General features: G+C 38.2%; 2 protein-coding genes across 9 annotated transcripts in view; one reads left to right on the plus strand and one right to left on the minus strand.

Annotated features, from left to right (window-relative positions):
* Positions 1-609: 609 nt before the first annotated feature.
* Positions 610-11460, plus strand: LOC127072754 (profilin). The gene is made up of 3 exons (XM_051013424.1): positions 610-841; positions 5207-5476; positions 8982-11460. Exons 1-2 carry the CDS (start codon positions 731-733, stop codon positions 5474-5476), a joined length of 381 nt encoding a protein of 126 aa, XP_050869381.1. The 5' UTR covers positions 610-730; the 3' UTR covers positions 8982-11460.
* A 2300-nt stretch (positions 11461-13760) lies between these two features.
* LOC127072729 (uncharacterized) overlaps positions 13761-27197 on the minus strand; it is a 99735-nt gene continuing 86298 nt past the window's right edge. For 7 of the 8 annotated variants that reach the window (XM_051013374.1, XM_051013373.1, XM_051013378.1 and 4 more), the window contains 2 exons: positions 19621-19683; positions 13761-16751 (listed from right to left, as the gene is read on the minus strand). In XM_051013374.1, the coding sequence (XP_050869331.1) occupies positions 16663-16751; positions 19621-19683 (152 nt within the window). In that variant the 3' untranslated portion in view covers positions 13761-16662. Of the gene's footprint in view, positions 16752-19620; positions 19684-26276; positions 26610-27197 lie in introns of those variants that run through there. The other variant, XM_051013376.1, reaches the window with a different exon arrangement.

Genomic DNA, 27197 nt, shown 5'->3' on the forward strand with positions numbered 1-27197 from the left:
TTAGATAGTGCAAATCCTTTCCCTGGAATGCGTATATATGGACGTATATGATCGAAACAAAATATTTTAAAATTATTTAATTTATTTTGTAAGTGTATTCAACCAATCACGTGGAAGAACCTAAAAGTTGATCCTTTTTCAATGAGTTTAATCAATCGTACCAATTGGTTCCATTTTATTTTTTACAAATTAAAAATATTTTCTATGAAAGCTTTTTAAATGAATTTTGAATTTGTTTACTAGGTATTATCTAACAAAATATTAACAATATTTTTCAATATATTTGCACAGTTGTATATATACGTGCATGAGTTTTATATTTAGATTATTAAAAACCTTATATTCTATATATAATTTTGTTCAACTAGGGAATTGAACCAAAAAATGGTAATATATTCGTATTTGTGAGATAATTATACGATTTCGTCCCAGACAGTTCTCCTATCGGATGATCGTTCCATAGGGGTCTTTCGAAATGAATTGAAAGTTGGTCAACCTGATCGTCGATTCGTCGTCATCGGTCAACGGTACTGGTAAAGAGAAGTGAAGGAGGAGGGGGTGGTGTACGTCGCTGGAGAGAAGGGTAAGTGAGAGGGAAGACGGGGGTAAGTGCGAGCGGCGTTGAGCAGATATCGGTAGTCGCGAGACGAGTCGGTCGGTTGACGGATCGTGTCTCTTGTGTCGATAGTGCGAACGGTTTGCTTGTCTCTTTTTCCTTCTGTGTTCAAAAATGAGCTGGCAGGATTACGTTGATAAGCAGCTGCTCGCATCGAGGTGCGTTACCAAAGCTGCTATCGCTGGACATGATGGCAACCTGTGGGCAAAGTCCGAAGGCTTCGAAGTGAGTAGCAGAGACATAAAGAGAGAGAGAGAGAGAGAGAGAGAGAGAGAGAGAGAGGGAGAGGGAGAGAGAGAGAAAGAGAAAGAGAGTGAGAGTGTGAGAGAGGTAGGTAGGTAGATAGATAGGTAGGTAGGGGAGAGAGATCTGCGAAATGCTGAATCTACGTGTTTCTTCGTATGGACGGCTTAACGACAAAGGAAAGAGAGTGAGAGAGAAAGAGAAACGAAAATTATGCATCTCGAGTGATCGAAAGGGAGAATAAAGTTCTCTTTTTTCCAAGCACACATTCTTCTCTTCAAAAAAACGTATAAAACGCAAGGATCTTTACGTTGTATTTTTACGCTTGGCGTGAAAAGTATAATTCGTCGATTTTTCTCTTTTTCCTTTCCGTTCCTCAGAATACGCTATTATCTTCGAGGCGACATATTTTTTCGGACAAGATTGATTCGAGTCCGTATCGCAGCGCATTGTTCCTAGATAGCTCGTTTATACACGGGCGTGCGCGCGCGCGCACACTCTCCTTGCTCGCCGGCCGGGCTCTCGTGGCAGCCGCGCGACCGGCGGACATGTTTTTCGAGACGACGCACGGTCGAAACACTCGACGAAAGAGAAGGATGATGAGAACGAGCCGAAGAACGCCAAGAGGCGTTACGGCGTGAATAGAAGATATTTGATCGTTTTAATGTTGATGGTTTCGCTTCGAGTCGTAGACCAACTTGGGTTTTTCAAAAGTGATAATATCTCTTTCGAAAAAATTGCAAACCATGATCAGTTGCTGGTGTTGGTAGGCCATATAGAAATATTTCTTCTTTCATCCGATTCGTCAGCGAAAGAGGGTGTGGCGGACCGCCACTAGGAACAGAAAACTTTTGAACGTTAGACCATCAACGGTTTTGCCGATGTTTAAAATATGGCTACTTCTCTTATGCGCATATCGTCATTCCTCTTTCCATTTATCGTCACAGTTTTTTTCAAGCTATTATTTTTTAAAAAGAATTTCATACGCACTTGATTATAAAAATGTTCGAAGTGCGACGTTTAATTGATATTGTTTTTCTTTTAATACGAGGACTATTTATATCGGAATATTCATCGAACAAGAACACAAGGATAAATGCATGGAAGATTTATCAACGATAATTTTGACCCAGAGCAGAATAGTCTGAATTCTTTTTGTTAGTTTTAGGTAATTTTAAAATTAGTTTAAGTATTTTTAGAATCATTGATCGAGCTTCAGTTCGAAAAGAACTTTTACCAGAAATAACTCTTTACAAACTTTTGTTTGTTCATGAATTTTTCTTGATATCAACCGTAAAATGTTATTAAATAAGACACATATAAGCACACAGGTAACGAATGGTTTTGATTCTTTCATTCGTGGAAAGAAAGTATTCGTTCTCTCGATTATTCGATGACGGTCCACTCGAGAAAAATCTCAAAATGATCGGAGCGCCCTCCACGCTCTGTTTCAAAAGCTTTCGTATATCCTGTCGGTAAATGAATATCGAGGTAAATGAAAGAGATCCAGGAACGTACGAATATTGAGAGAGGAATATATACTGGGCGTTCTCGTGATTAATATCACAAGAAAATTCATTTATTTTTTGCTAAAATATTTTTACGCAAGTTTTTCTTAATATTTCTATACGATCAGTTTTACTTTGGTATATTATTCGTTTTAATTTTTTTCCCATGTTAGTATAACTCCTAGATATATAGATTTTTGTTTAATTTTGATTATAATAAATAATTCAATGTGGAAATTGTTATGCGATAATGTTATATATATATATATAATCTGTCCATATACATTTCTTGCGAATCGTTTTCTTGTTATTTTATAATTTTTTATCACGTGCTTTGGTTTAGCTTTTAATATTATTGTTCCATTAAACATTTGTCGTATATTATATCGTTCTTTTATTTTTTTAATATTTTATTGTAACTGCAGAATATTATTTTTCAGAATTTTTGTTGCAGCGGGGGATTCTGAGGTATTTGTAATAGTTAGACAACGTTGATAGCATACATGTTCTTGTTCATAGTGCGATAGGTCTGTGATATTATGACAACGATGAGCGACGGTTTAATACTTGAGCAGTTGAAACAACAGGTTTGTGGAATAGTAAGCTATCGAGCTATCATAGACGCTAGGACGATATCGTGGCGAGTGTCAGCGATATCAGAGAAACCGGTTCTATTCTCTCTATTCGTAACCGATCCACTACTACTATTACCATCACTATACATCCCAACGCGACATGTTCGATGAAAGCTTCGTTAAATGCTTTATTAACGTTTGTCATTGTTCCCAGTCTTAAAAGCATTAATTGCCGAGATTAAAGAACTGTCGAATTTTAAGATTAAATTTCAATCTAAGATGCTTAACTTTATAAACTATTTTATAAACATTAAAGCACAGACGAATATACAATTATTTTCGTATAATTTTTTTGAGATTAGGCGGTGGTCTTAAAAACAAAAAAGATTTTTCGGATATAAATGTTAGATGATTCACTTTGCATATGCACATATTTTATTTTTAGGTTCAGTTTATCAACATTTGTTATAAGTGTGAGTTAGGTTTGGGCTTGGTTTGTTACGATTTGATGTTAATGCAAGATTCGTGTAAAATGTAAAATGCGCAATACTGCTAAATTAAGATTATTTTATGTGTAATTGGTACAAAGGTAATTTAGCCGATAGATTAAATTAAATCTTTTGCAGCAGAAATAACAGAAAATCTGACGGAGAAGATATATTTGGTCGAAAGAAAAATAAACATTTTTTTCAATCGTGCAGTTAGGTTATGTAAAGCATTCCAAAGAATGTCCTAAATTCATGTTATATGCATATTTTGAGGATAATAATTGTTCAAAATTTTTATTAGGACGTTTAAAATCGACATAATTAAAATGAAGTATTTATACGAGATAGATATGCATGTAGTTTTTGTATGTCCTTGAGATTTATAACATAACAAGAAAATTTATTTCATTAGAAACAGAAAAGTTGAGGGTATCGTTGTTTCGTTTTTTGAACTTGTATAACACTTTCAAGACGATATTTCATAGTACGATGGAAGGTTTCAGTTGGTGAAACTTTGAAATAAAGGTCGCCAGCTGCAACAGCGGTTTTACGATCACACTTTCAGGTTACAAATGCCAAAATGGCGATGCTGGTCGGGCAGCAACCTCTCAGTGCTGTATTTAAAATTGTTACTTTGTGGGTACCTCAGCGAGACCATTGATTATTTTGCACTTGCTGTAATTCAACAAAACTTATATAGTAACTAAAATAGTAATTATTGGGTTGATTCGCTACACATATCGAGTTGGTACATAATTATCATCAAAAATTTGAATAAATCACTTTTATCTTCGTAAAGGTTTATTGAGCATAAAATTATAATCACATGGCAAAATTAGTAGCTTTAATGATGTCTAAATAGGCAATTAAATAGTTCAGACAAAATAACGAAATACTGATATAACATTTAAGAGGATACTTACTGATATTTAATTTAATTTATGTGCTAATAATTATGTACTAACCCAATATACTTGCGCGTGCAAGATAGTGTATTGTAAATTCTAAAAACTTATTTGTTCTGATAACAAAGTCAGTAAGAAAGTGTAATTTTATATTTTAATCTTACTTTTAAACATCCTTCCATAAATATTACACAGAATTAGATCGCTCAATACGATTGCTATTTATAAAAAAGCTATTACATATTTTTTCTATTGATCTTATGTATTTGTGAAAATAGTTTTCCCGCAACGTTTTGTGAATTGCTGGCGCGCAGAGTACGGAGCAAATAAAATCGACGGCAAGACTGTATGAATCATAGTTTTCAGGACCGTAATTAGAACCACCTTGCTTCCATATAATGATATTTATTGGCGTTTTTATATTTCTCATCTACATATTTTTATGTAGGTGTCTAAATAAATATCTAAATATTGAAAATTCGAGTATTTATAATTTCCTTGTGATTTCGTGTAAAACTTATGAAAACAACCGAATTTTCAAATAGACGAATCTACTCAAAGTACATATATTTTGTACGACCAGTATGTTATAATCATGATTTGTGATGTAATAATCAATAGGACGATAAATATATTAGATATGTGTGCGTGATTTTCAGTGGGTAATAATTGAATCTGATCACAGCGTGGGTGTAAGAGATATAGTGTACGCAATTTTGTACTTGTTAATTTCTCTAAAATTTCTTTTCTCGTTCAAAGATTATATATGTATGCGAGATAGTTGCAAAAAGATTTTTTTTGTTGAACAATCGTCTCTAACTTGATTTTTGTTCTAGCATGTTCATGGAAAATTTGATTTAATGTCTTTCAGGTGAGCAAAGAGGAGCTTGCGAAGTTGGTACAGGGCTTCGCGGAACAAGATATCCTAACGTCGTCGGGGGTTACCTTAGCTGGCAACAGGTACATATACTTGTCGGGTACGGATCGTGTGATAAGGGCAAAACTCGGAAAGGTTGGCGTCCACTGCATGAAGACGACGCAAGCCGTAGTCGTCTCCCTCTACGAGGATCCAATACAGCCACAGCAAGCCGCGTCTGTCGTTGAAAAACTCGGCGACTACCTCGTGTCCTGCGGCTATTAGGTCAGTAAAGAAGTCCTTTTACGCTTTTGCGAGTCAAACGAGTTCGTGTCTCGTTGCGTGGTGGAAACGAATTGGAAACGAAGGACTGTTGCGCACTGTCAACCAGTTGCCCGCGATTGCTGGATTTAGGTGAAAATATGAGGACGTACATACTTGGTCACGGCGACCACGAAGTAAGGAAAGCACGAATAACTTGTTTGGTCGTTGAATTTAATCGTCGAGTTTGGTCGTCTGGTTTCTATCCGACCGTCTTTCGTCCGATCAAGTTGCCGACGGTGCGTAACGGGCCCAACCGATATAAAAAGCTGACTTTTATTTTCATTGCGATTAGATTTTTTATCGTCGTTAACTACATATTTTGACTGTATCGCATTATTAATTCGGTGTCCCATATACACGTTCCTATAGGTGCATAATGATATTTACAATAGGAAAAGCGTTAGAATCGAATAAATGCGCGCGGAACGTCCTGCCTAGCGGAGTTTAATGGAGTTGCATCGGAACGAACTTGTGACGTAAAACAAGAACAGAGACTTATCGTAAGACATAGGTGGGCACTGGCGCCCCTGCTCGTATGCTCCGGCGAGATGAGAGAAAACGATCCCCACTATTTGACACCGCTGTGCCTCGTGAGCTGCCCGACTTTTGTTTTCAAGCATGGAGCGATGGTTAGTTAAGTAGTGCGGGAACGGATTGATTAATGGTGGGGCCGTGCGGCCCGCGGCGGAGAACTTGCCCACCTATGCGGTGGGGCATTATTAGACGCTTATTAACTTACACATGAAAGGGAGTTCGATGGCCTCTATTGCAAGGTCATTCAAGTTCACGAGAGGATTCGCGCTAAATATGTACCGTATAAATCCGTATGATCTTACGATTCGCATCGAATCGTTCCATCGATTTACAAGTGAATTTAACATTCAAAAAGACAAGAATAGTGGGCGATTTTCTCGATTCTAATGCTTTATATAAGAAACAACGAAGCGTAATTTGATAAACGCCATAACGCGTTCGTAAACGATTCCTATGCATCGAGAATTAAACGGCGTTTTTCTTCGCTTTTGCTTTCCGTAGTATTTCACCGTTCATTTCCCACTTGCGATACCTCTTCGCGTCAGTTACGCTCTTATCGTTATCGTCTTGTCACTCGACGAATACCGCGGCCAATGCCTCTCCCTTCTTTTTTCCCTCTACCTCTCTCTTGCTCACTCTCTTGTTCGCATCGAACGCGCAGTTGCTGACTCCGCCATTGTTTCTCTCTATCGAGACTTTGTTTTTCATCGCGAACACTGCTGTCGCATCGTTACTGTTTGATATAGAGACAAGAATAAAAATATAATGGACATAGGAACGATGAAGTGTCTTTCGATCAGCAGTCGATGCACATCAAAATTTTATAGCTATTCCTTTTTCTCGTCGCGATTATATTATGTATTACAATATATACCTTGCGATTTATGTAAATGCGTATCTCTGTTTATATAGGCGCCATTTTTTTTCACAGATGCCATCATATGAAGCATATTTTGATGTAATCAGTCATAAATTTCATCGATTCGTCATGAGATACCGTCATTTCCGCGAAACTCTTTGATTCGTGTTTTATTTCGTTCGAAAGCATTTTTTTGCCGATTCGATTACTGTTTTCAAAATACGAGTGATTCCTTCAAATCGGGTGTTGGTTTTCGTTTTCGACGGACACGGTGCATAAGCAGTAAGCGTAAGCAGTAGTAGGAGTGAGTCACGCGCTTAATTTTCCTTGACTGCTTTTAGCTCGATATTAGCTCGCCGCGATGACTAATCACGAATATACTCGTGCATCCGCTTTTATGGAGATACGATATATGTGTGTGTGCGCAACCTTCGCACTCTTCGGAGGAATGATAAATATTTTGTTCTTCGAAGCGAGCTGAGATTCCCACATCGCCTTTTGTTTCCTTTTTCCACTTTATCGCAGTTCTCTTTTAATGTGCATGATTTCTTTCGTGGAAGAGATAACAGTGCTATGAAAAAATCGACGACTCGAAACATATATATGCATGTACGTACATATGTATATTTTAATTACTCGAATCCCACTTAAGTCGCGTTCTATTCCTAGGTACGAGATTATAGTAAAGCGACGAGGAAGAAGAAAAATTGGGAGGTTAATAGAGCGGTGTTGTGCATGTTTATACTCAAACGGAGAGTAATGTGCAACGGAATATTATAGCGGGTTATTTTTTCAAAATATCAAAGCTTCGAAAAGTCGTGCTTGCAGAAAATGTTGTAATTAAATATTATGTACTTGCTTCGGACCATTTAAGAAACAGACTCGGAAGGTGGTCAGTCTATCCTATGAATAGAAATAGGCAATTGCTCGTACTTAAGATTAAGACAGTATCCTAAATTAAGCAATACTTTAAAATGTCATCTGTTCAAACGGACTTTAGAGTTGGTATGTTCAAAAATTATATTTCAATATAGCAATTTTGTTCAGAATCCTATTAGTATTGAAGCATGCTTAATTATTACCGTAAAGTAAATTTAAATAAGAAAATTACTTACTATTTTATAAAAAAAAGCCTATGGTTTAACAGCTCATTTTACTTTATATATTAAGCTTTTGATAAATTCGATATACAAATGAATTAAAAATGTTTTTTCGTTTGTAGTTGACCATTAAATGGTGATTTTTCTACCGTGTCTGTTACTGCATATCGAGTACGTTAGTACATCACTTGAACGAGGTAATGACTGATAGTAAGCATAAAAAGCGACGACTCTTATATTTGGGTCTGATACGTGTTGTTGTAGAACATATTGAAAAGTATCCGTCAAACAATTGCCGAGGCCAGCCGAATGCCCTCGACCGCGTTTGTTTCCGCTTAACAGAATCAAACATTTTTGATTCTAGCTGCATCGCTACTATTATACGTTGCCTTCCTCGCCGCTTCACTAATAAACACTCGCATTGGAATACATCGGTCAGATTTTACTGCGCTGCTCACCTCGTCGCTATCCTCGTTTCTCATCGCTTTACTATATCCATAGTTTGAGAGAACGTTAATAAGAAACACAATGATGACTCGTTTTATATAAATAGAACAAATTCGATATCATAACCGATTGTAACGAATCGAGAGATTCCATTATAAATATTAGCCAAAAGTTCCAGCCTTCTAACTTTTTTCGTAATATGGTGGATTTCGCGATTCGGTATTTACGTCACTGACTTCCTTTATCGATTGTAACGTAGAAATAATTACAATTATAACATCTCATTTTTTATTTGGAATAAAAAATGAATTTTAATAAAGTACCAACTGTTGTCTTTATAATAAAAATTATCAACGTTCAGTATTATCCCACCGTCGCAACGAGCATTTAACTATGTTACTTTCATTATTTTTGTACGAGTCGTATATGTATTTTTTCCAGCTCTGATCGGTGTAAGCCTTTTGCCGATCATCATCGTAGTTGTAATCGCTGACGGTGAACGTATTTGTTGATTTTTTTGTTTCAGTAACCTCTGGGACCCAACACAAAGTATCTAATATTAATAACAAACAATACAATTGATTATTTTAAATGAACAGCGAATGGAATGCGCCATGCCGCACGAGCCGCGCCGCAACTGCCGCAAGCCTGCCGCGCGATACACGACGAAGAAGTAACAGCAGCAACTACTACCATACTGCAGTCATCGTTCTCTCCACTTCGACTTAACTTGACACCGAGAAAGGAAGGCGCGCGCGCGCGTCCATATAACCGATCTACGCCTCTACTATACGACTTACTTCCCCACAGACGCCTATGCGTACTCGCATGCATCATTGAGATACAGTTGCATATAAGGACAGTCGCGGACCCGCGTACAGATGGACGGACGAACGGACCGACAAACGAACGAATGAACCGACGAACAGATAGATAGATAGTTAGATAGACACAGACTCGTAACGCGTACACACACGTACGATACATTATCACGGACGCTGCATACATATATGTACACAAATTGGTCTACGAATGCTCATCGAAAAACAGAAAAAAAAAAAAAACACGTGCCAATACTCGATAGAGCGTGTTGTTTACGGAGAGTAAAAACAATTTTGTAGATACATTGACATGCACGTACGATTATAATACGATAGTCATATTCCACACACGCACATTTACATTCGTACGAAAGGAGATACACTTTGAATGTACAGACAGACACGCGCATATATACGTTAAGAAAATAAAGATTATATAAAATGATGATATAGATCGACATGTGTATACATTTTGTATGCGCGCGCGCTATTTGAAAATGCTCTACAGATACGGGCTTCGGGAAAAGTGCGTATAACTTTCGTTTGTACGAAAAAGGGACATCGATTATAATCGTGCTACAGCCCTCTGAAATATTGTTACATGTCGTCAGGCTCGTGATCGAAAAGAACGCTATAACGATGATGATGATGATGATGATGATAATGACAACGATGGTGATGGTGGTCGTGATTGTGATGGTGGTGGTGTGATAAATTAAATTGTGTATGTGCGTGCGTGTATGCGTGTATGCGTGGAAGGCACGAGACGCATTCGTAATACTCGGTCATTTTCAAGATTTCATTCTTATTTGTGTCTCTAAAAGAATAAAAAATTTTTCAGGAACATTTTGGAGGCCTTTTTATCTGTCGTTCGTATGGAGAATCTCGTGCTTTTTCGGAATAAAAAAAGAACCGACGCGTTTCTGTAAAACGAAGAGAATTGAATTTGCGTTCGTCACGAGCCACGCGCGTACGATTGTTTTTATTATCTATATTAAATATGATAGGTCATACACTACGATCCTTTTTTCTTCCTCTGTCCATTTTTCTCTCTGCATTTTTCATTTTCTCATTTTTGCATTAATAAATAGTAACGCATTTTTACTCGTTTTCTTTGATACAGTTGTCTAATCAATAGACAGCGAATTCAAAGAAATAACGTTAACTTATCGTTCCTGATCGAAGAAATCGAGCGAGGATGTTTTTACGATTAGGGCGAAAATGAGAGACTCTCCGAATATTTTGATCGAGAAATGGCAGCAGTAGAGAGAAAAAAATGACAAAAAAGGATTAGCTGGAGATTTCAAACCGGGTTTCGATATGGTATAAGTTTGTTTGTACACGCGCGAAAGACGAAACGATCGAGTGAACGAACCAACGTATCGACGAACGGACAATAGACAAACGGACATACAGTACTCTGAGACGAATGATGGCAGACATAAACGAGAACGGAAGGAAGACAAATCTTATCCTTTCTAATCGCTTTTGTGCGCGGCGCTTCGCTGATGGAGGGACGAACACGCGCATGAATTTAAGTATAAGAAATAATGATAATAAATAATAATAAACTATTGTGTTAGGTTTACAGTCCTTTTCTTTCGTAGGATCCGAATGGTTGGGAGAATGAGAAAGAAAGCTGATGTGCGAGTGTGCGAACGAATGAGAGAGAGAGAAAGAGAGGGGAGAACGAATATAGTACAATAGGAAAATTTTGAGAATAAAACTAGAAAGACGGACAGACAGAGAGAGCCAGGGAGAGAGAATGAGCGTGAAGGTGGGAGAGAGAGAGAGAGTGAGAGTGAGACGAAAAATTTCAGAAGCGAAATGAACAAACGTATGTGTGTGTATCTTTGCGGGGAAGGAAATTGTAAAGGAGACCTAATGAATGACAATGATGACGATATATGAAAACCGAGGATCGAGAGCGTATGGTAGTTCGAGGTGGGCGATGATGTTTGTTTTTTTTGCTGGTCATAACGATTGTGATAAGGAGAATAATGATGGTGATAATAACACGATGATAATGCGGGCGAGCATGCATGCGGCAGCGGGTGAAACGGCACGAATTGGTTGCAATCTTGGCCGCGTCCCCCAAGAATCGATATGGTCCTTTTAGCTATTTACTGTCTTTATTATTGCTACGTGTAAGAGAAATAAAACGACGAAGGATGTGTCATAATATAGAGGGGATTTTTAACAATGTTCGTGTGAAAAAAGAAAGAAATACAAAGAGAAAGAAGGTGATATTATATGGGGCGAGAGTCATAAGCTGACATAGGCACTGACACACATCGACACTGACACAAATTACACACATATATACATACACAGAATGCGTGACGCACGTACTGACTACGGGCGACGCAACGTATAAACATCACGCGTGTATCGATAAATGCGAAAGAAGGGTAAACGGTTGGAAAAAGTATTTACGTTCGAGATACAAGTCTCATTTTCATTCCCTTTCCAACATGGCAGAAGATCTGAATTCGCCGTGTTCTCCATCAAAATTTATTTTAGGGGTGAGAAATAATACGACTTGTAAAAAAATTATGAAGATGGAAGGAAGAACGATCAAACGTTGTAATATAAACAAAATGCGTATTTGCGGTAGTATAATAATTGAAATTTCCACATTGTTCGTTTCACGGGAAGTTTCATATTTTCTCTATGGCAAAGAATTTATTCTTGTCACCCATTTGGCGATCCATTTTATCAAACTCAGGATAAGTATATTATTGAACTTTTAAAGGCAATCGAGTCGTTCCGTCGAGTACGACGAGGTTGTTCCATTCGTTTCTCCTTTTCACGACTTTCTTCGTCCGTAGGAAGATCCGGTGATAGAGGTATTCGAGGCCGACGTGTTACGAATGCAGGAGAGATATAAAGAGAGATGGAGACGAAAAGAGACGTTGATACATTCCCGACGTTTACCTTTTTTCTTCATCCAAAACTTTTGATATGCGTCCTCGAAGTGCAGACACGCGAACGAAGATGGGATACGTACACGTAGATATTCGTATACGCACATTCACGCAAACAAACGCATCCGTACACAAGATACTGCTACTGAATTATTACTACTACTATTACTACTACTACTGCTACTATTATTACTATAATTGGTTGCTTGTCCGATTCGTCTGACGCCAAGCAGCGGCCCAAACTACTATGTAACGATTTTTATTGATAACAAAAGAAGAAATAAAACATTGAAATAATAATTGTAATAAAAGGCAACAAAAACGTATCCCAATGCGTATGTACGTGATTAAGACGAAGGGTAGAAGAAAAGAGAAGAGCTTTGTATCTATCGGTCTCCAATCTTTTTAAGATTATTCCCGAATTTTTTCCTTCTTAGTTTTTTTTCTTATTCAACTTTCTTTGACAACAATCGATACGTTCAAAGATAATGCTTTTTTCTTTCCGAACTTGTTCGAATCAAAGTCGCAAGTGAGATTTGTGGCTCAGAAATGGTGCGACGAAAAAGTAGGAGACGAAGAAACATGGAAAGAGATTCCGCTTTTTGTTTTATATTTTAACATTAAATAATATTCATACATACATGTGTGTAATACCTAATTTTCTCGCCTTTGGAGCATTAGGAAATGCTGAAAGAATGAAGGAAAGGTGGAAATGGACAACGATAAGACAACGGCGACGACCGACGATTACGTTCACATCTCATAATTAGCTGTAACTTGTACGCACGTACGCAAAATAATGAACAAAATTTCGTATTTTATCAACAACTTTTTTTTTATGTAAGAAGTTTTATTATTGCGTCAAGGAAAGAGTTGCTTTCTTTTGCATTTACGAACAATTCTTTTATACATCTTTTACTTTTTGCTATAATATAAATAATTATTTATTAGTTTTTTACAGCATGTGATTTAACATACTCGATTTAGACGAGATTTAAAGAAACCAATTCGACGGGTAGATCAGTAAAGGTAGATTTACAGAAAGCAAGTTACCTTATGGTTCGTTACGAGGTCGAAACAAACGGTGAGAGAAACGTCGAGGATATCCTCTAAATACCTCCGACTTCCATCGACGGAAGTGTACTTTTCTGTTCAATGTCTTTAAAGAATCTCATATACAAAGGCATTCGTTTTATTTTTCTATCGATCGATTTGCGACAAAGAATAGACTCTGCATGTATAGTTCAGACGTGTGGATGCATCAAAAATTATTTCTATCCATACGCAAACCGATCGCAAGTCCAACGTTAGATTTAATTTCGTTTTATTCAGTATGAAAGATGCGAAAACCCTCGTATTTGTTTGTAAATAATTATCGAAATTGATTCTGTTTTATTGTTAGCATCGTACACACATATACAAACAAATTGTAGCAAATTACCTTTTTCCCAATGCGATGTTTCTTAGCTTCTCCTTAGCTATCGTCTTCTTAGCAATTTTCCTTCGTGTAAAAGTCGTCAGTGCAGTTTGGAATTTCGACAGAATCGTCCAAGAAGATTTTGCATTTTATTGTGTTTTATTAACAATAGAAAATCAAAAGCACAAGTTAAGAGACAACGGCGGCGAATTATCGATCATTGTTTTTCTTCCTACGGACAAAAAGTTTTCTTCGTGGGTGCACCTTGTTTTATCGATTACGTAAACACTGCTAAAAATCTATGGTGGTTAAATCGTAGAAGGGGAAGTTGTTCTCGTTCCTAGCTTTCAGCGCTGGCTCCCTTTTAACCGCTTTAATGGAATCAATGAAGCAGAGTTCGTGGTGCAGTTCGTCGCACGCCTCGTATCTGGATCGCATCTTCTCCTTTTTTTTGTCATTGTACATTATTTGAAGATTTTGAACAGAAAAAATCGAACCGATTTACGTATTCCTTTGAACGAGACGATTGTAACTCGACATATTTTCCAAGATCTTCGATAACGATTGGATGGATCCATAATACGCAAATGGTTTGATTTCTCCTCGAAACTTTCTCGTAGGCCGTTTTTACTGTACTCTTTTTTGCGTTCTGCAAAATCGAGCAAGTCTTTTCTTTTTGAAAATACGAAAAAGCAATATACTCGTTTTTAAAATCCGACATGCATTGACGTTGTTAGACTTTCCTTATTTTGTTACACGAAATGTAAGAAATGTTTGGTAAGAGGAGGGAGTTTCGAATACTCGAATACAAGACGTTGTAATATATCCAGTTGCATATATATCTATCGTGCGCACGCGCGTGTGTGTACATATATAGATACATACATACATACACACACACACATGTATATATACACAACTCCAGGTATCCTCCATAAGTCGGCAAGTTTTCCCTTGACAAACGATCTTTGGCATACGATCGATTTCGCCGCCCATCTTTATTTATTTATCTTTTTTTTTTTTCATTACTCTTCGCGACTTCGTCCAGCGTGCGAAGTGAATGCATTAATAATGTCAAATTAAAAATAATATTAAATAGATATATGATCTGATTTTATCGTTACCTATCGCCGCCATCTTTTCCTCCTTTTTATCGGTTTTATTCTTGTGTGTTAATTACATATACATATATACATTTACCTTTATGTATATATGCATATGTAATGCGCGTGTGCGTACGCGCGTGTATAAGCACCACACACACACACACACACACATGTATATACATTTATTCGTAATTTTTCATATATTTATCTGTACTAATGTTATGCCGATAATATTAACGTTATCGTTACCATGACGTTTGTGTGAATGTGTGCGCCTAAGTGGCTGTGTAATGCGTCCTCGAGCATTTATAATCATATATTGTGCCATTAATAATAATAGTAGTAAGGATGATGATGGTGGTGATGGTGATGGTGATGGTGGTGATCGATGATCATAGCAATAATAGTAATAATAATAATAATATTAATAATAGTAATAATAATAATGATAATAAAAAAATAATAATAATGGTAATAATTATTATTACAATAATAATAGATCTCTATACTGATACGGATGACAATGAATAGTGATGATGATGACCATGACGATGACGATGACGACGACGACGATGATGATGATGACGATGATGACGATGACCGATGGTAATATAAATGTTACAACACGCGTTAACGTCTCTATGGACTTACAGCCGTATCAATAATAATGTACCGTATGATATACTCTCTTTAATAATATTCGTACTCATTCGCGATATATCTCACACTTGCTCCATGCAACATATTATACTTCCTTTTTTTCATCTATCACATATCGGCTAATATAAGTTAAGTATATTAAATACCCAAATACACTCTCTCTATATACTAAATAGTTTATTATTCCTTACGATGCGCTCGGGTTTTGAACCATATTAAAGGAAAGATAAAAGAAAAATTGAAAAACTCTTGTCGGCGCGTGCTCCATAGCTTATAATTTAATACGTTCGTTTAATCGAACATTTGTACGGAAAAGGAAGTTTAAAGTATCTTTTTTTTTTCGAAGGTAAAAACAATTAGAAATGAAATGAAGCATTAGGGGATTAATCTAATGTAAAAATCGTTTAAATTTTATACTTCTAAGCACGCATCTATGGTTTGGCATGACTCGTCGACTTTCGGTGACGCGAACCGATTTTTATCTACGACAAAGTATGTCAAATCCGTCGAGTGAATTATAGAATCATTTCTACAGTCGATCTTATTTTTTTATTCATTTGAAGAACTAAACTCTTTCTCCTCCCTCTCATGTGACTGGTTCAGTCATTTTTCCGTTACTATTGGTCCGCATCGTGGAAGCGACGTATAAAAGAAAGAAAAAAAGGCACGATTCGCGTGATTCTCCGACTCACGACTGCTGATTTTCCTCACCAATAATAATAATAATAATTTTAATAATAATAATAATAATAGATAATAACAGTCAGGGGCGATCCGTTCCAGCTCTCCTCCGTATTTTCACCGTTCTTCTTTTACATCCCGCAATGATTTACTCGCGAAAGGGCGCACATTTTAGATTATATCGTGATCTAAATGAAGAATATTCACAAGCATCCGCGGATCGGGAATATTAAAAATTGTGAAAAACACGAGATCACCTGTTTAGATTCTCTCCCTCTCTCCCTCTCCCTCTCTCTCTCTCTCTCTCTCTCTCTCTCTCTCTCTCTCTCTCTCTCTCTCTCTATCTTCTTCTCTAATCGATGGTCATGATCGTAGCAGACGCAACCCAGACGCGGACATACCTATGTATAGATGGAGGGAGTATTGTGTAAACGACGTACGGAGGAAAGAGTCGCGGTTATTGAACGATGCAACAGCAGGGGTTGCTAGCTAAAGTCCTCGTGGCAACGCGTTGCTGGTAATGCTGCTGCTGATGCTGCTGTTGATGACCTTGTCTCTGTCGTTGCCGGCCACTGATTACCCTGCCACACCTGGGCTATTGGTTCTCCAATGAATAATGTCGTGATCTTTTCCAAAAACCTTTGAAAAAACCCTTTTTCTTTGGCGCCTCGCCACTCTCCGCGGCTATAACAGAAAAATTATACTCTCGTATCGACGGAAGTGATTTTAATCATTACTATTTATTGGATTGTATTTTAAAAGAGCTTTGTTTCAAACCATTTTGAATTTGCTTTTAATGCTACTTTTCTGACAAATTTTGTTTCTATTTGTCTACATCACATACGCTATCATTCAAAATCAATCATTAATTGCGTTAAATCGAAGGCCGAAACGATAGCCGATGACACTATACGACACGCTAGATATACGTTACCAACTCTGCAACGGTTCTGTTTTTACGTAGGTATTTCAACCACGTTTTCGCGCGTGCTATATGTTAAGCAGCAAAGTCTTGACGATCGGTCGTCTCTTGCATGATAATTGCCGGTCTTTCCGGTTGCTTTCGAATTAAGAGCCACGACGTAGTCCTTCCGACATGAATTCGTTAAACATCGTTTTTTTTACATAGGATGATGATACCGTTATCACGAGTACCAAACTAGGATATTTCTAGCGATATATTTATTTATCGAATGAGAAAAGAATATTTTATTTTAAAATAAACAAAATACTCGGCTCTCTTTTCTTTCTGTGACCTTATGTAAATTAAAAAAAAAAGATTCCGCTTATGTCCGGGCATTCCTAATGGGATCCTCTCGTAGTATTGTTCTCGACGTCGCGTGCATCAAGGACGAAAGACATATTCGACGCATCGGCTCTGTTCGGCGTAAAGAGATACGTCAGGAGACATAACTGCGGCGGACTAGAGAGACAGAGAGAGGCCAATGAACGGAGGACGGGAGAAAGAGGAAGGCCAGTGCGTACGGATCAATACCGATAGTGGCACCTATAGCACACGTACTGGAGGAGACGCAGACTCTTGGGTGTGTCCGATCTCTCGCGCAGCATCCCGTTTTGCTCCTCTCTTTCTCTCTCTCTATATATATATATATAATACATATACATATATACATATTATATATACATATATACATATTCTATATATATACATACACACACAGACACACACGCGCGCGCACACCATACATACATACATACATACATCACATACATACACATTATACATATATCATACATAACACACACGTGCGCGCGCGCATTTATCTTTATCTTTCTCTGTTTTTCATAAATTTGCTTGTTTTTCTAGGTCTTAGGTTGCAGCATTCCTCTTTTCCAAAATCACTTCGTTATATAGGAAGTTCAAAAAGATAGTACCCAAGAGATTTAATACGTACTCCAACTTACGTAAGACAAATGTAATGTTATACCTACTCTAAGCTCAAGCCTTGAGTAGACGATACCATTTAAGAAAACACGTAACGTGATTCAGTGTTACCGAAAACTGGTAATGAGTTTTTTCGTATGCTCGTTGGCATAAAATCAAAGTATGTCGACTATTATTAATCTCGTACGCGTAATAATTTTGAAAGCATCCGATAGATATATATCTCGTCTCATTAGGAACGTAGTAATTGCTATTCTACGAACTAGTTAGCACAAATCTTTGTTGCATTCAAATCTCGACAAAATTATTTTCGATATTGAAATAAGTATCGTGTCTAGTCGATTTTTTCGAATATGTATATATATATTTTTTTCTAATTTCCAAATTGAAAAAGGGTTTTCATTTTTGCATATGAAAGGGAAAGTAGGAGTAACGCGCAAGGGTAAAGATATTTTTGTGATCGTACGAATTATCGCATTCATGTATCAAGTTGCGTCTCTTATCGACGCAACTCGAGATAAGATAATGCCGATACATTTTTTTTTCTTATCTACCTGCAAAATAGACAGAAACTGCTGTGAAATGAATAATTTAGAAAAAAAAATAAGAAAAAAAAGAAAGATAAAAAATATATTTTTTGGTCACTTGCCTAATTATGCTTATTTGCCGATGAAAGAGAAAGAAATTAAATCACAAGTACGCGATGAAATCATTCACAACGCGTTAGACAGTCAAGAAAGTCGCGAACCGATCGGTAAGCGGGTATTTTCCGAAAATAAACAAGCTGTATTAATAGCGATGGATCTTATAGCGAGGACGAACTTGGAAGAAGTTGGAGAGGATGATATTTTGGAACGAGCCATGCTGCTACGGTTATGTTTCGTAGGTGCACGCGTACGACGATGCGTTCATTCTGTTACTATGATTATTTTCAAAATTTTTAGAACGAGAATCCGTCGCTCAAAAAGATATCCTTACTTATTGTCAAATATTCTCAAGGTCGACTAGTAATTTACGAAAAATTTGAATCGAAATCCGTGAGTGCTTTCTGAATTGTCCTCGACTCGATGTTTTAAATTAAACTAAAGAACGTGTTGTTCGTTGTATTGTTCGTGCAACTTTTGACGATTAACGACATTGGACGTTAACATTTTCTAATTTCTTAGAAAGGTACACAACCAATACGAATACGTAGTCTATAAGGGTGTCTCTCTCTCTTTCTCTCTCTCTCTCTCTCTCTCTGTACTCTCGCAGCGAAGAACGAGTTCTTCGTTCGTGACGATCCAGTCTATTTCTGTTCGAGGATGGTCGTGGTTAATATTTCGGGTACTTCTTATTGCCAAGTCGAAGTAAAGTCTGGCCGTGTGGTTTAAAAATAGCCGTGGAGACGCGTGTCGTGTCCCCGTCGGGGAAATTGAGTCTCTTTTCTCTCTCGTTTTCTCGCTGTATTTGTCCCCTACCCCGTTCCTTTCTCGCTGCTTACCATCGTGAATGATCTCCGATGATACGATAGTAACAAAGTTTAGAAACCAACGAGAGGTATGTGATTATTTCTCTCTTTTCTTATTTTGGATAATTATCATTAAAAAGATGAGAATAGAAGAACAACACGATTCAAGTAATATTAGCGTTTCAATAAAGACTTACCGGCATAAGGACCCGAAGGTAAAGCGTTGTCTTTACCACTTTTTCCATCTTTACTGCCACTCCCTGAAACAATGAAAAGAAAATTGCATATTAAATAGAAATAGATACTTGATATAACACCGCACGGACATATAGGATAGCATACTACTATGATATGGAATAGAAAGTACTAATATATATATATATATTTTTCATAAATATATAGCTTTACCTTCGAAAATCAAACTACATACCTAACGCGAACCGAGTTGAGTCGGTGTCTAATCATAAGTGGTTGGCAAAGTGGACGCGTCGTTCAGTATCCTGCTAATAGACAAAGTAAGTAGCTTGACATCTAAAGGAGTTTCTTTGTTTGAAACGCAAAGATTCCGATTGAAGAAGATTCCTCGAAGAGCACGCAAATCGATATATATTACGTAGCTATATGCTCTACATATTTAACGAGTTACGAGTCGAGCCTTCCTTTTCTTTTTGCAACAAAGCAGCAAAGAGAAATTTTTTTTCCATAAAAATAGAATTTTTATTCGATGAAATGTTTTGATTTTTTTTGAAAACGGATGTGTACAAGGATATGTATCAGTATACACGTAGATATATATCAGTAACGTTCACGTTTGGGGAAACTGCAAGAGTAGAAACTGATCGTAGAGAGAAGAACCCCTTGCAGAAAAACTGAGCAGTTGCGCGAAAGAATGATCTGCCCAGCTTCATGGACTACTTCATAGTCGTCCAACTCGTTGAATTGATCCTCGTTATCTATCTTAAATGGGTAGACGTAGTATAATACGAATACATAACTGTATTTGCCTTGGTTTTTCTCCGATGGATTCACACATTCGAGTGGCCAGATCGTGATTAAGATCCGTTCATTTTGACGAAAATATGCGAGTGGAAAGCGTTTAATTAGATTCTGGAACTTGTTTAAAATCATCCGTCGGATCGGTGATCTTCAGAGATCTTTATAGGGAGAGTTTTCGCATTTTCCTTTCGATGAATATTCTTCGCGAAGGTAATCGCGAGCTTGAAGAGTGCGAAGTGGATGTTCGCGCGGTGCCTTTGTAAAAATGACACGTGTATCGAAAGCAATGCACTAACAATAACTAAAAACGGTTTAATTCAAGGGTATTCGATAATCATAGAGGTTATCGATAATCATAGCTGACGCTTAAGCTAGACGCGTTATGAATGAAAACGTTAGAAACGTTATTCTAAGAATCTCGAATATTGTGGTCGTATGATGACACGGCTAAGAGTGCGATACTTTGTTGTCATCTAAGGAATGCAAGTATATGGCCGATGACTCGACGTCACGGCGCCTTATGTCGCTTGAAAAGAAGTAAACATTTGAAACAAAGGATCCGATCACAGAGTGGGAAAGGTGCCAACCTTCTGGTAAGAGGATTGAGTTTAACCGTTCAGTGCTTATTCGACGATTATTTTCCAACACGTATTAGCCGTGTATATCTTTTTCAAAAAGTAAGGATAAATATTCAAAGACACATTTGGAATTTCGTAATCGAACGTTTTTTTTCCATCGTAACTCGATCAGGAAATTCACATTCGAAGAATGAAAAAGTCGAAGAAACCGCACAAGCGCGGGCTTCTTTCATAAATCCTGAATGAAAGCTCACCGATAACGTTCTTGAATGTTCTGGCAGTTTCTTGCAGCAAAGTCGCTTGATACGGCATTGCCATTGGCGGACGCACGGTAAAACCGTTAAAAAGTTAAAGGTTTTGCCGTTCCAAAGCGACAATGCATTCGGGGAAGATCGGAAAGGATCGGTAAGGATCGGTAGGGTGGTTCGAGGACGCCCGAGATCCTATTTCCGCGACATGCTGTAACCAGCTGGCACTTCTCGACGAGTAGACCGCTAGAAAATCGTCCACCGAGAAGCCCCCTGCAGCGACAGAAGCTTCTCGTAACTGGCTCGATAAAAACTAGTTGATATGAGCATGGAAACTAAGCTACGCGCCTATCTGTGACGCTATTATTACAACTAAATTTCTCTTTTTCTCTCATTTATCGGATGCTAGATAAACTTGCTACGTTGTCTTATCGTCATTCTTTATCTATCTACCCAGCACGAAGAATCCTTATCGTCGAAAAGCCGGTACAAAGCTCTGACGCTTCGATGATAAAACATCGTCGAGATCGTCATCCGGTACTATTTTACGATCTACCTACGTAAATCTGACTTAGCGTTACAAATCGAAGCTTTCTTTGATCCGTATATTATTTTTCTTTTCGCTATCGAAAGAGGAATACTTTCACGTTTACCGTAATTTATCTAGTCGTGGTTGAAAGAAAAGAAGGAGAAAAGAAGGCACGTTTCGCTCTCAAATACATTTTCTCTCGCGAGCCTTTCTTACCGTGACTTCTCAAACGCGTAAAATCGAATAAAATCCTAAGGAACACTTGTTGTAACAATATTGAGTTCATTCTCGGCGATTATATCGCTCCTCGAGCCGTATCCCTCACCTGCGACGATGGTACAGATTGGAATGATTGTTCCCACGACTAATGGCACGTGCGCCCGGTGCAGCCGATACAGCGATTGCCATATCTCACGTGAGTTGCTTGAGAAAATTAACGAGATATACTTCATCTACTTAGGTACTTCAATAGACTTTCGATTACGTTCTCGAGGAATTAATAAGGAAGACGAGACTAAGTCGTTTTTCCCAGTTTCGAAGCAATAAAATTTTCAAGCAACGAAAAATCAGGCTTGAAAAACGATATGCAATTCGTGCTGTCGAACTCTGCTCCAACGTTATTTGAAGGATATACGAACGAACATGAACGATTTCTATTTTCGTCGAAAAACTACAGTCGGCTTGTAGCGACACCTTTTTATCTCCACATCTCGTTCATGTTTTCTATAATCGCAAGGATTCTTGTTCTCGTGATTAACAACGAGACCGCTGGTCGACGGTTGCTTCTCGGTGATGGACGCAGCTCGCCCATCGTAGGATGCCGCACGCTGCGTATTTTATTTTAGTACTCTCGGCATCCCAAGCGTCGATTCTGAGAATTCCAATGCGAGCTGACTGACTAGCTGCTCGATACGTACGACCGTATAACAAGAGTTTACTTTTTCAACTGTTTGTCTACCTACCTACCTAAAAACATCTACACATTCTAATTTTTAAGAAATCGTTTTGAAGTTCTCGATGGTTGACAGTGGAAGAGAGCAACGACGTTGAGAAGTAGCATCGAAGCGGACGTCGATCAGATGGACACTCGTTGGATCAAGCACATGTTCGAGTCCATATTATGCATATCGTGACAATGTCCGCTACGTAGAGTGCAATGACGTAGGTATAATTAAAAACGCGACGGAGTTGTCAACCGAGACCCATTCGGACGCGTAAACGATCTTCGGACGTTTCGATTTCTATCTAGGCGAAGGTATTTGTACATCAATTTTTCGACGAAATACGATAATACGATTCGGTCGATGCGAAATACGATAAGGCGCTCGAACCGTTGAAAATTATTGACAAAATAACAACGACATCTACGAAAAAGCAGAGTTTTTCGAGCGTTGATCAACGTTGATCGCGACGTATGTAATTCTCAAGGATGTAATTCCACGAGGATTGAAGCGTATCTCTCGCGATTGTATCTAAAAATGTCTGTCGGGGTGTCGAGAAAGGTTCGCATTTTCGTGGCGTAGTGCGCGCCGAAAGAGCTGGTCGATATTTTCTGCCATCGCGCGCAAAGCAGTGCGGCGGAGAGGAGGATGAGCTTGAGAAAGCCTCGACGAGCGTCTCAAGAAACAAAGAGAGGTTGCATCGTTTTCGCGAATCTTCTTTCGCCTCGCTTTCTCCTCCTCTCCCTTGTCCATAGGTCGATGTAGAGCGTAGGCAGAGGTTGGCGACGTTGGCGGTGGCGTCTCTGCTAGAGGTGAAACGTTTAGAGTCCGCCGAAGGGTCGGTAGACAGGCCGGTAGACGGGAGTAACGATTGCCACCCCAGCCGTGTCGAGATGGTCGCCCCTACGGCTGCTCCACCCCTATGTGCTACCTATTCGGCGAGCGCTACTAACGCGCTACTAACCTAGCCAAAAACATCCCCCACCGGCCTTTAAGAGGACGAGAAATCGCTTCAAGAGTTTTGTTGAGCAAACGGATGATCAGGGGACCCTTCTCGACCTTAAAAGGGACAACGCTTGGAAGGAAATAGTAGATGTTTTTAGATATACACGCTTTTTCGTGCGGTTAGGGAAATACGACAGCAAGTAACTTGGGTTGCTGCCGAAACTTACATGGATGTGTTTTTCAACAAGATCTCGATGCTTTGGGAATGGAATGCTAACTGAAAAGGATATAGCTATATCGGTTACATCAAGCACGGACATTTGTTGACCCTGCTTCTATCACTGGCGACGAAAGAGTACCTTCAACCGCAATAACTTTCAGGGTTTATATTTCCGGGAACTTTTTAACCCGCAAACTTATCGCTTCCTGCTAGAAATGATTAAATTCTGTTGCAAAAGGAACGCGATAACGATCGAATTTTGTATCACATTTCTTGCATTCCCGGGCAAAGCGATAAGACACTTTCGTAAAATTTGCTGCTTTTCGATATTATATTATGAAATAATATTTTAAATAATATGGACTTTAATAAATATTATAGATTTTAAACAATGCATCTTGGACAAACAGTCGAGTGCATAGAGGAAGAATGGCCTAAACTGTTATAAAATAAAATAGGTTACACACGATTCATTACCATATCAAATGATTCGACTCGTTAAACAAAGCTCAACTTATTACTAAACAATGCAAAAAATATATATTCTGATTAATATATTAAGTGATTAATTTTGGTAAATATCATATATAGATATTAGCAAATTCATCGCTTTTACTATAATCTCGTTCTCTTTACTGAAGAATTTGATTTGATGCAAATATTTCTGTTTATAGCTTTTTCAGAATATTTTTCATAGAATCCGCATTATTCGAAACATTACTTCGTAATATATTGTCGAAAAGCAGTAAATTAGCTAGTATGATGTGTTATTGTTCGGTAGTATTTTATATCTATGTCATAATAGTAAACGTCCCAGTAGCACGACAGATTTTTTCGTAATTAAACAATAAGGTCGCAACGTCGTCTTTTAATGGTGGCTGTTCGTTAAGGTCTAGAGCGAACGAATCGCATCTATCACCTACTACTTTGGTCGTTTATCGTTAACTAAATTAGTCCGATCTGTATCCGAGCGACGTATGCAAGTTCGAATTTCCGTCCTTTTTTCTGCCGAGAAGAAAAAATGACACAAGGGTAACTTAGCAGTGATATAACGCGTATCGACACGGTCTTCTAAAAATAAACACAACAACCGATAAGCTTCGAATCGAAGACAGTCACGGCATCGTCCTCGGGTCGTCTGTAGGTCGTCCCTTCCTCGTTTTTCCCGATATTTTCAGAGACCTAAATGCATGAGATCGTCGACGAAAGAAAAAAAAAATCGCTGGCTGTATTCGAATTTGCGCCATTCAAGTATATTGGGATGCGCGATACGAGGTGGATGACACACAGACTGAATATCGATCGCGACGCTTGACCTTGCCGAGAGCGCGTATAAAAAGGATAATTATAACGTTCTTTGAACGGTTTCAGAGTCGCGATCATTACAGAAGAATCTACGAAATAAAATCGAAAGAGACAACTTTGTGTTTGTTCGTTGACGATTGACCGGAGGTAGAACAGATCGAAGCGATGGTGCGGTGTGTGTGTCTGTGTATGAGAGAAAGAAAGAGAGACGAAACGCGGAAAGTAGGAAACGTTTGCGCGTACCTTCCCCTTCGGACGAATCAATAACTGGAACCCTTGAGTCGCGACTCGTCGCGTTTCGTCGTGTCTCGTCGCGTCTCGTCTCGTCTCGTCTAGTCTAGTCTCGTCGAGCCGGATATCCACGAATCAGATCGAGCTAATGTTCGACTACAAATATCGCGTTCGTCTTACGAATCGGACATGTCTTCCGAGTAGTCCTCTTGTTCATTTCGCGCGCGGCTAGTCCTACGGATTTGCTCCGTGAACTTTTCTTCTAGATTTCCAGCATTTATTTTCTTCGCTGTACCGGTCTGCCGACTGCTGCGCCGTCGTCGACGCCGCTGTTTCTGCTGCTGCCACAGTGTTGCGGATAAGCGAAGGAGGGGGAACATGTCGTCGTCCACGTTAGACGACGCGCGACTGCCTCGTTTTCAACGAAACTATCGACCGTTTTTTTTCACCTTTTTTTTTTTAATCAGCACGATGTTCCCTTGAAAGGGATTAATGAAACAATGTTTCGATGTAATGTTGAGAGATATGTAACTATTATGAGATATATATATATATATATCAATTTCTTATCAATGGGGAAAGTCAAATACGAACGATGACTAATAAGCTAAGTTCTCTTTACGAAGCATCGACGATCGTAGAAATTTCTGCGATCATTAAAGCTTAGTCGTTCAGTTACATTTAATAACGCGTTGTTACAAAGTTAAGATATTAGGGGAAAAAAAAAAGAAAAATCTATTCTTCCAAAACAAGAATGCCCAAGTTTTTTTGAAAAAATTTAAAAAAGCAATTTTCTTGCGATTGGTATTAAAAGTAACGTTAACTGTTTGCAAACGAATGGTTAAGTTAAATAGATCTAATGATGATATAAAACTAAAGATTATTATTGATTATAAATCGGAGCGTACAGAAGAATTGGATGAAAATGCATGAACGTTCCAGCAACGTGTAACATGGAGGAAGTCTTTGTCTCTGCGGTCTCTCTTTCTCTCTTTCTCTGACCCCCTCCCATATCTCGTTTTCTTTTTGTACATATATACGTATGCTCCCTCCCCTTTTTCTTTTCTTCGCTTTGGACGGTCACGCTTTCAAGGTCGATCACATTCAGCTGGGAGATCGGTCGATGGAGTTACCGATAGATGGCAGCACGATGCGGTGAAAGTTTAACACGTGGTCTGTCGGAAATCGTGGACCTTCTCACAAAGGTAAAAAGAAATGGAAAATGCTATCATCGTTTACCGATAAATTTCCTTAATTTGAAAGATTTGGAACATAAATAACAAGAAGATTATCCTAAAAATATAGATTTTCAATGTTATCGGAATATTCTCTATATATTTTTATTACGCGAGTTAAGAAATATTTCTCGTTATTTTCGCTATCATAAATTAACTTGGAAATGTTTCGTTTATCAAGAAGAAAAATAAGGTGGGCGTACTCGAATATCGGTTTGGAAACAGTTATTTAGCGCCATCTTCGGTAGTGCGCCGCAACTAAGTTGAAGTTAAACGAGCGCGTGAATAAGAAGACAAGATTGACCTCTATGGCGTCTAATTCGAACTAAGTCGTGTTACAACAAACATGTCTTCTCACAGATGGCGTGTTATTAACGGAACGTAGTGGACCCGTCACTCGTCACCGAGAATTTAAACGTTACATCGAATCACACTTGTTTTTTTTTCTTGGAGACTTGATTTGTTTCGATAAAAATTTGCAATCTTAAAAAAATACAGACGAACGAGTAAAATGTGTATTATAAAAATGGACGATCGAAATCTTTC

This window comes from Vespula vulgaris, chromosome 2 (assembly GCF_905475345.1).
Source record: "Vespula vulgaris chromosome 2, iyVesVulg1.1, whole genome shotgun sequence".
NCBI classification, from domain to species: Eukaryota; Metazoa; Arthropoda; class Insecta; order Hymenoptera; family Vespidae; genus Vespula; species Vespula vulgaris.

What these genes read in the sequence shown, in the direction of transcription:
- LOC127072754 (XM_051013424.1), top strand. Translation starts at nt 731, where the DNA reads ATGAGCTGGCAGGATTACGTTGATAAGCAGCTGCTCGCATCGAGGTGC. An exon ending in CAAAGTCCGAAGGCTTCGAA is followed by an intron (nt 842 to 5,206) that starts GTGAGTAGCAGA and finishes AATGTCTTTCAG; the next exon opens with GTGAGCAAAGAGGAGCTTGC.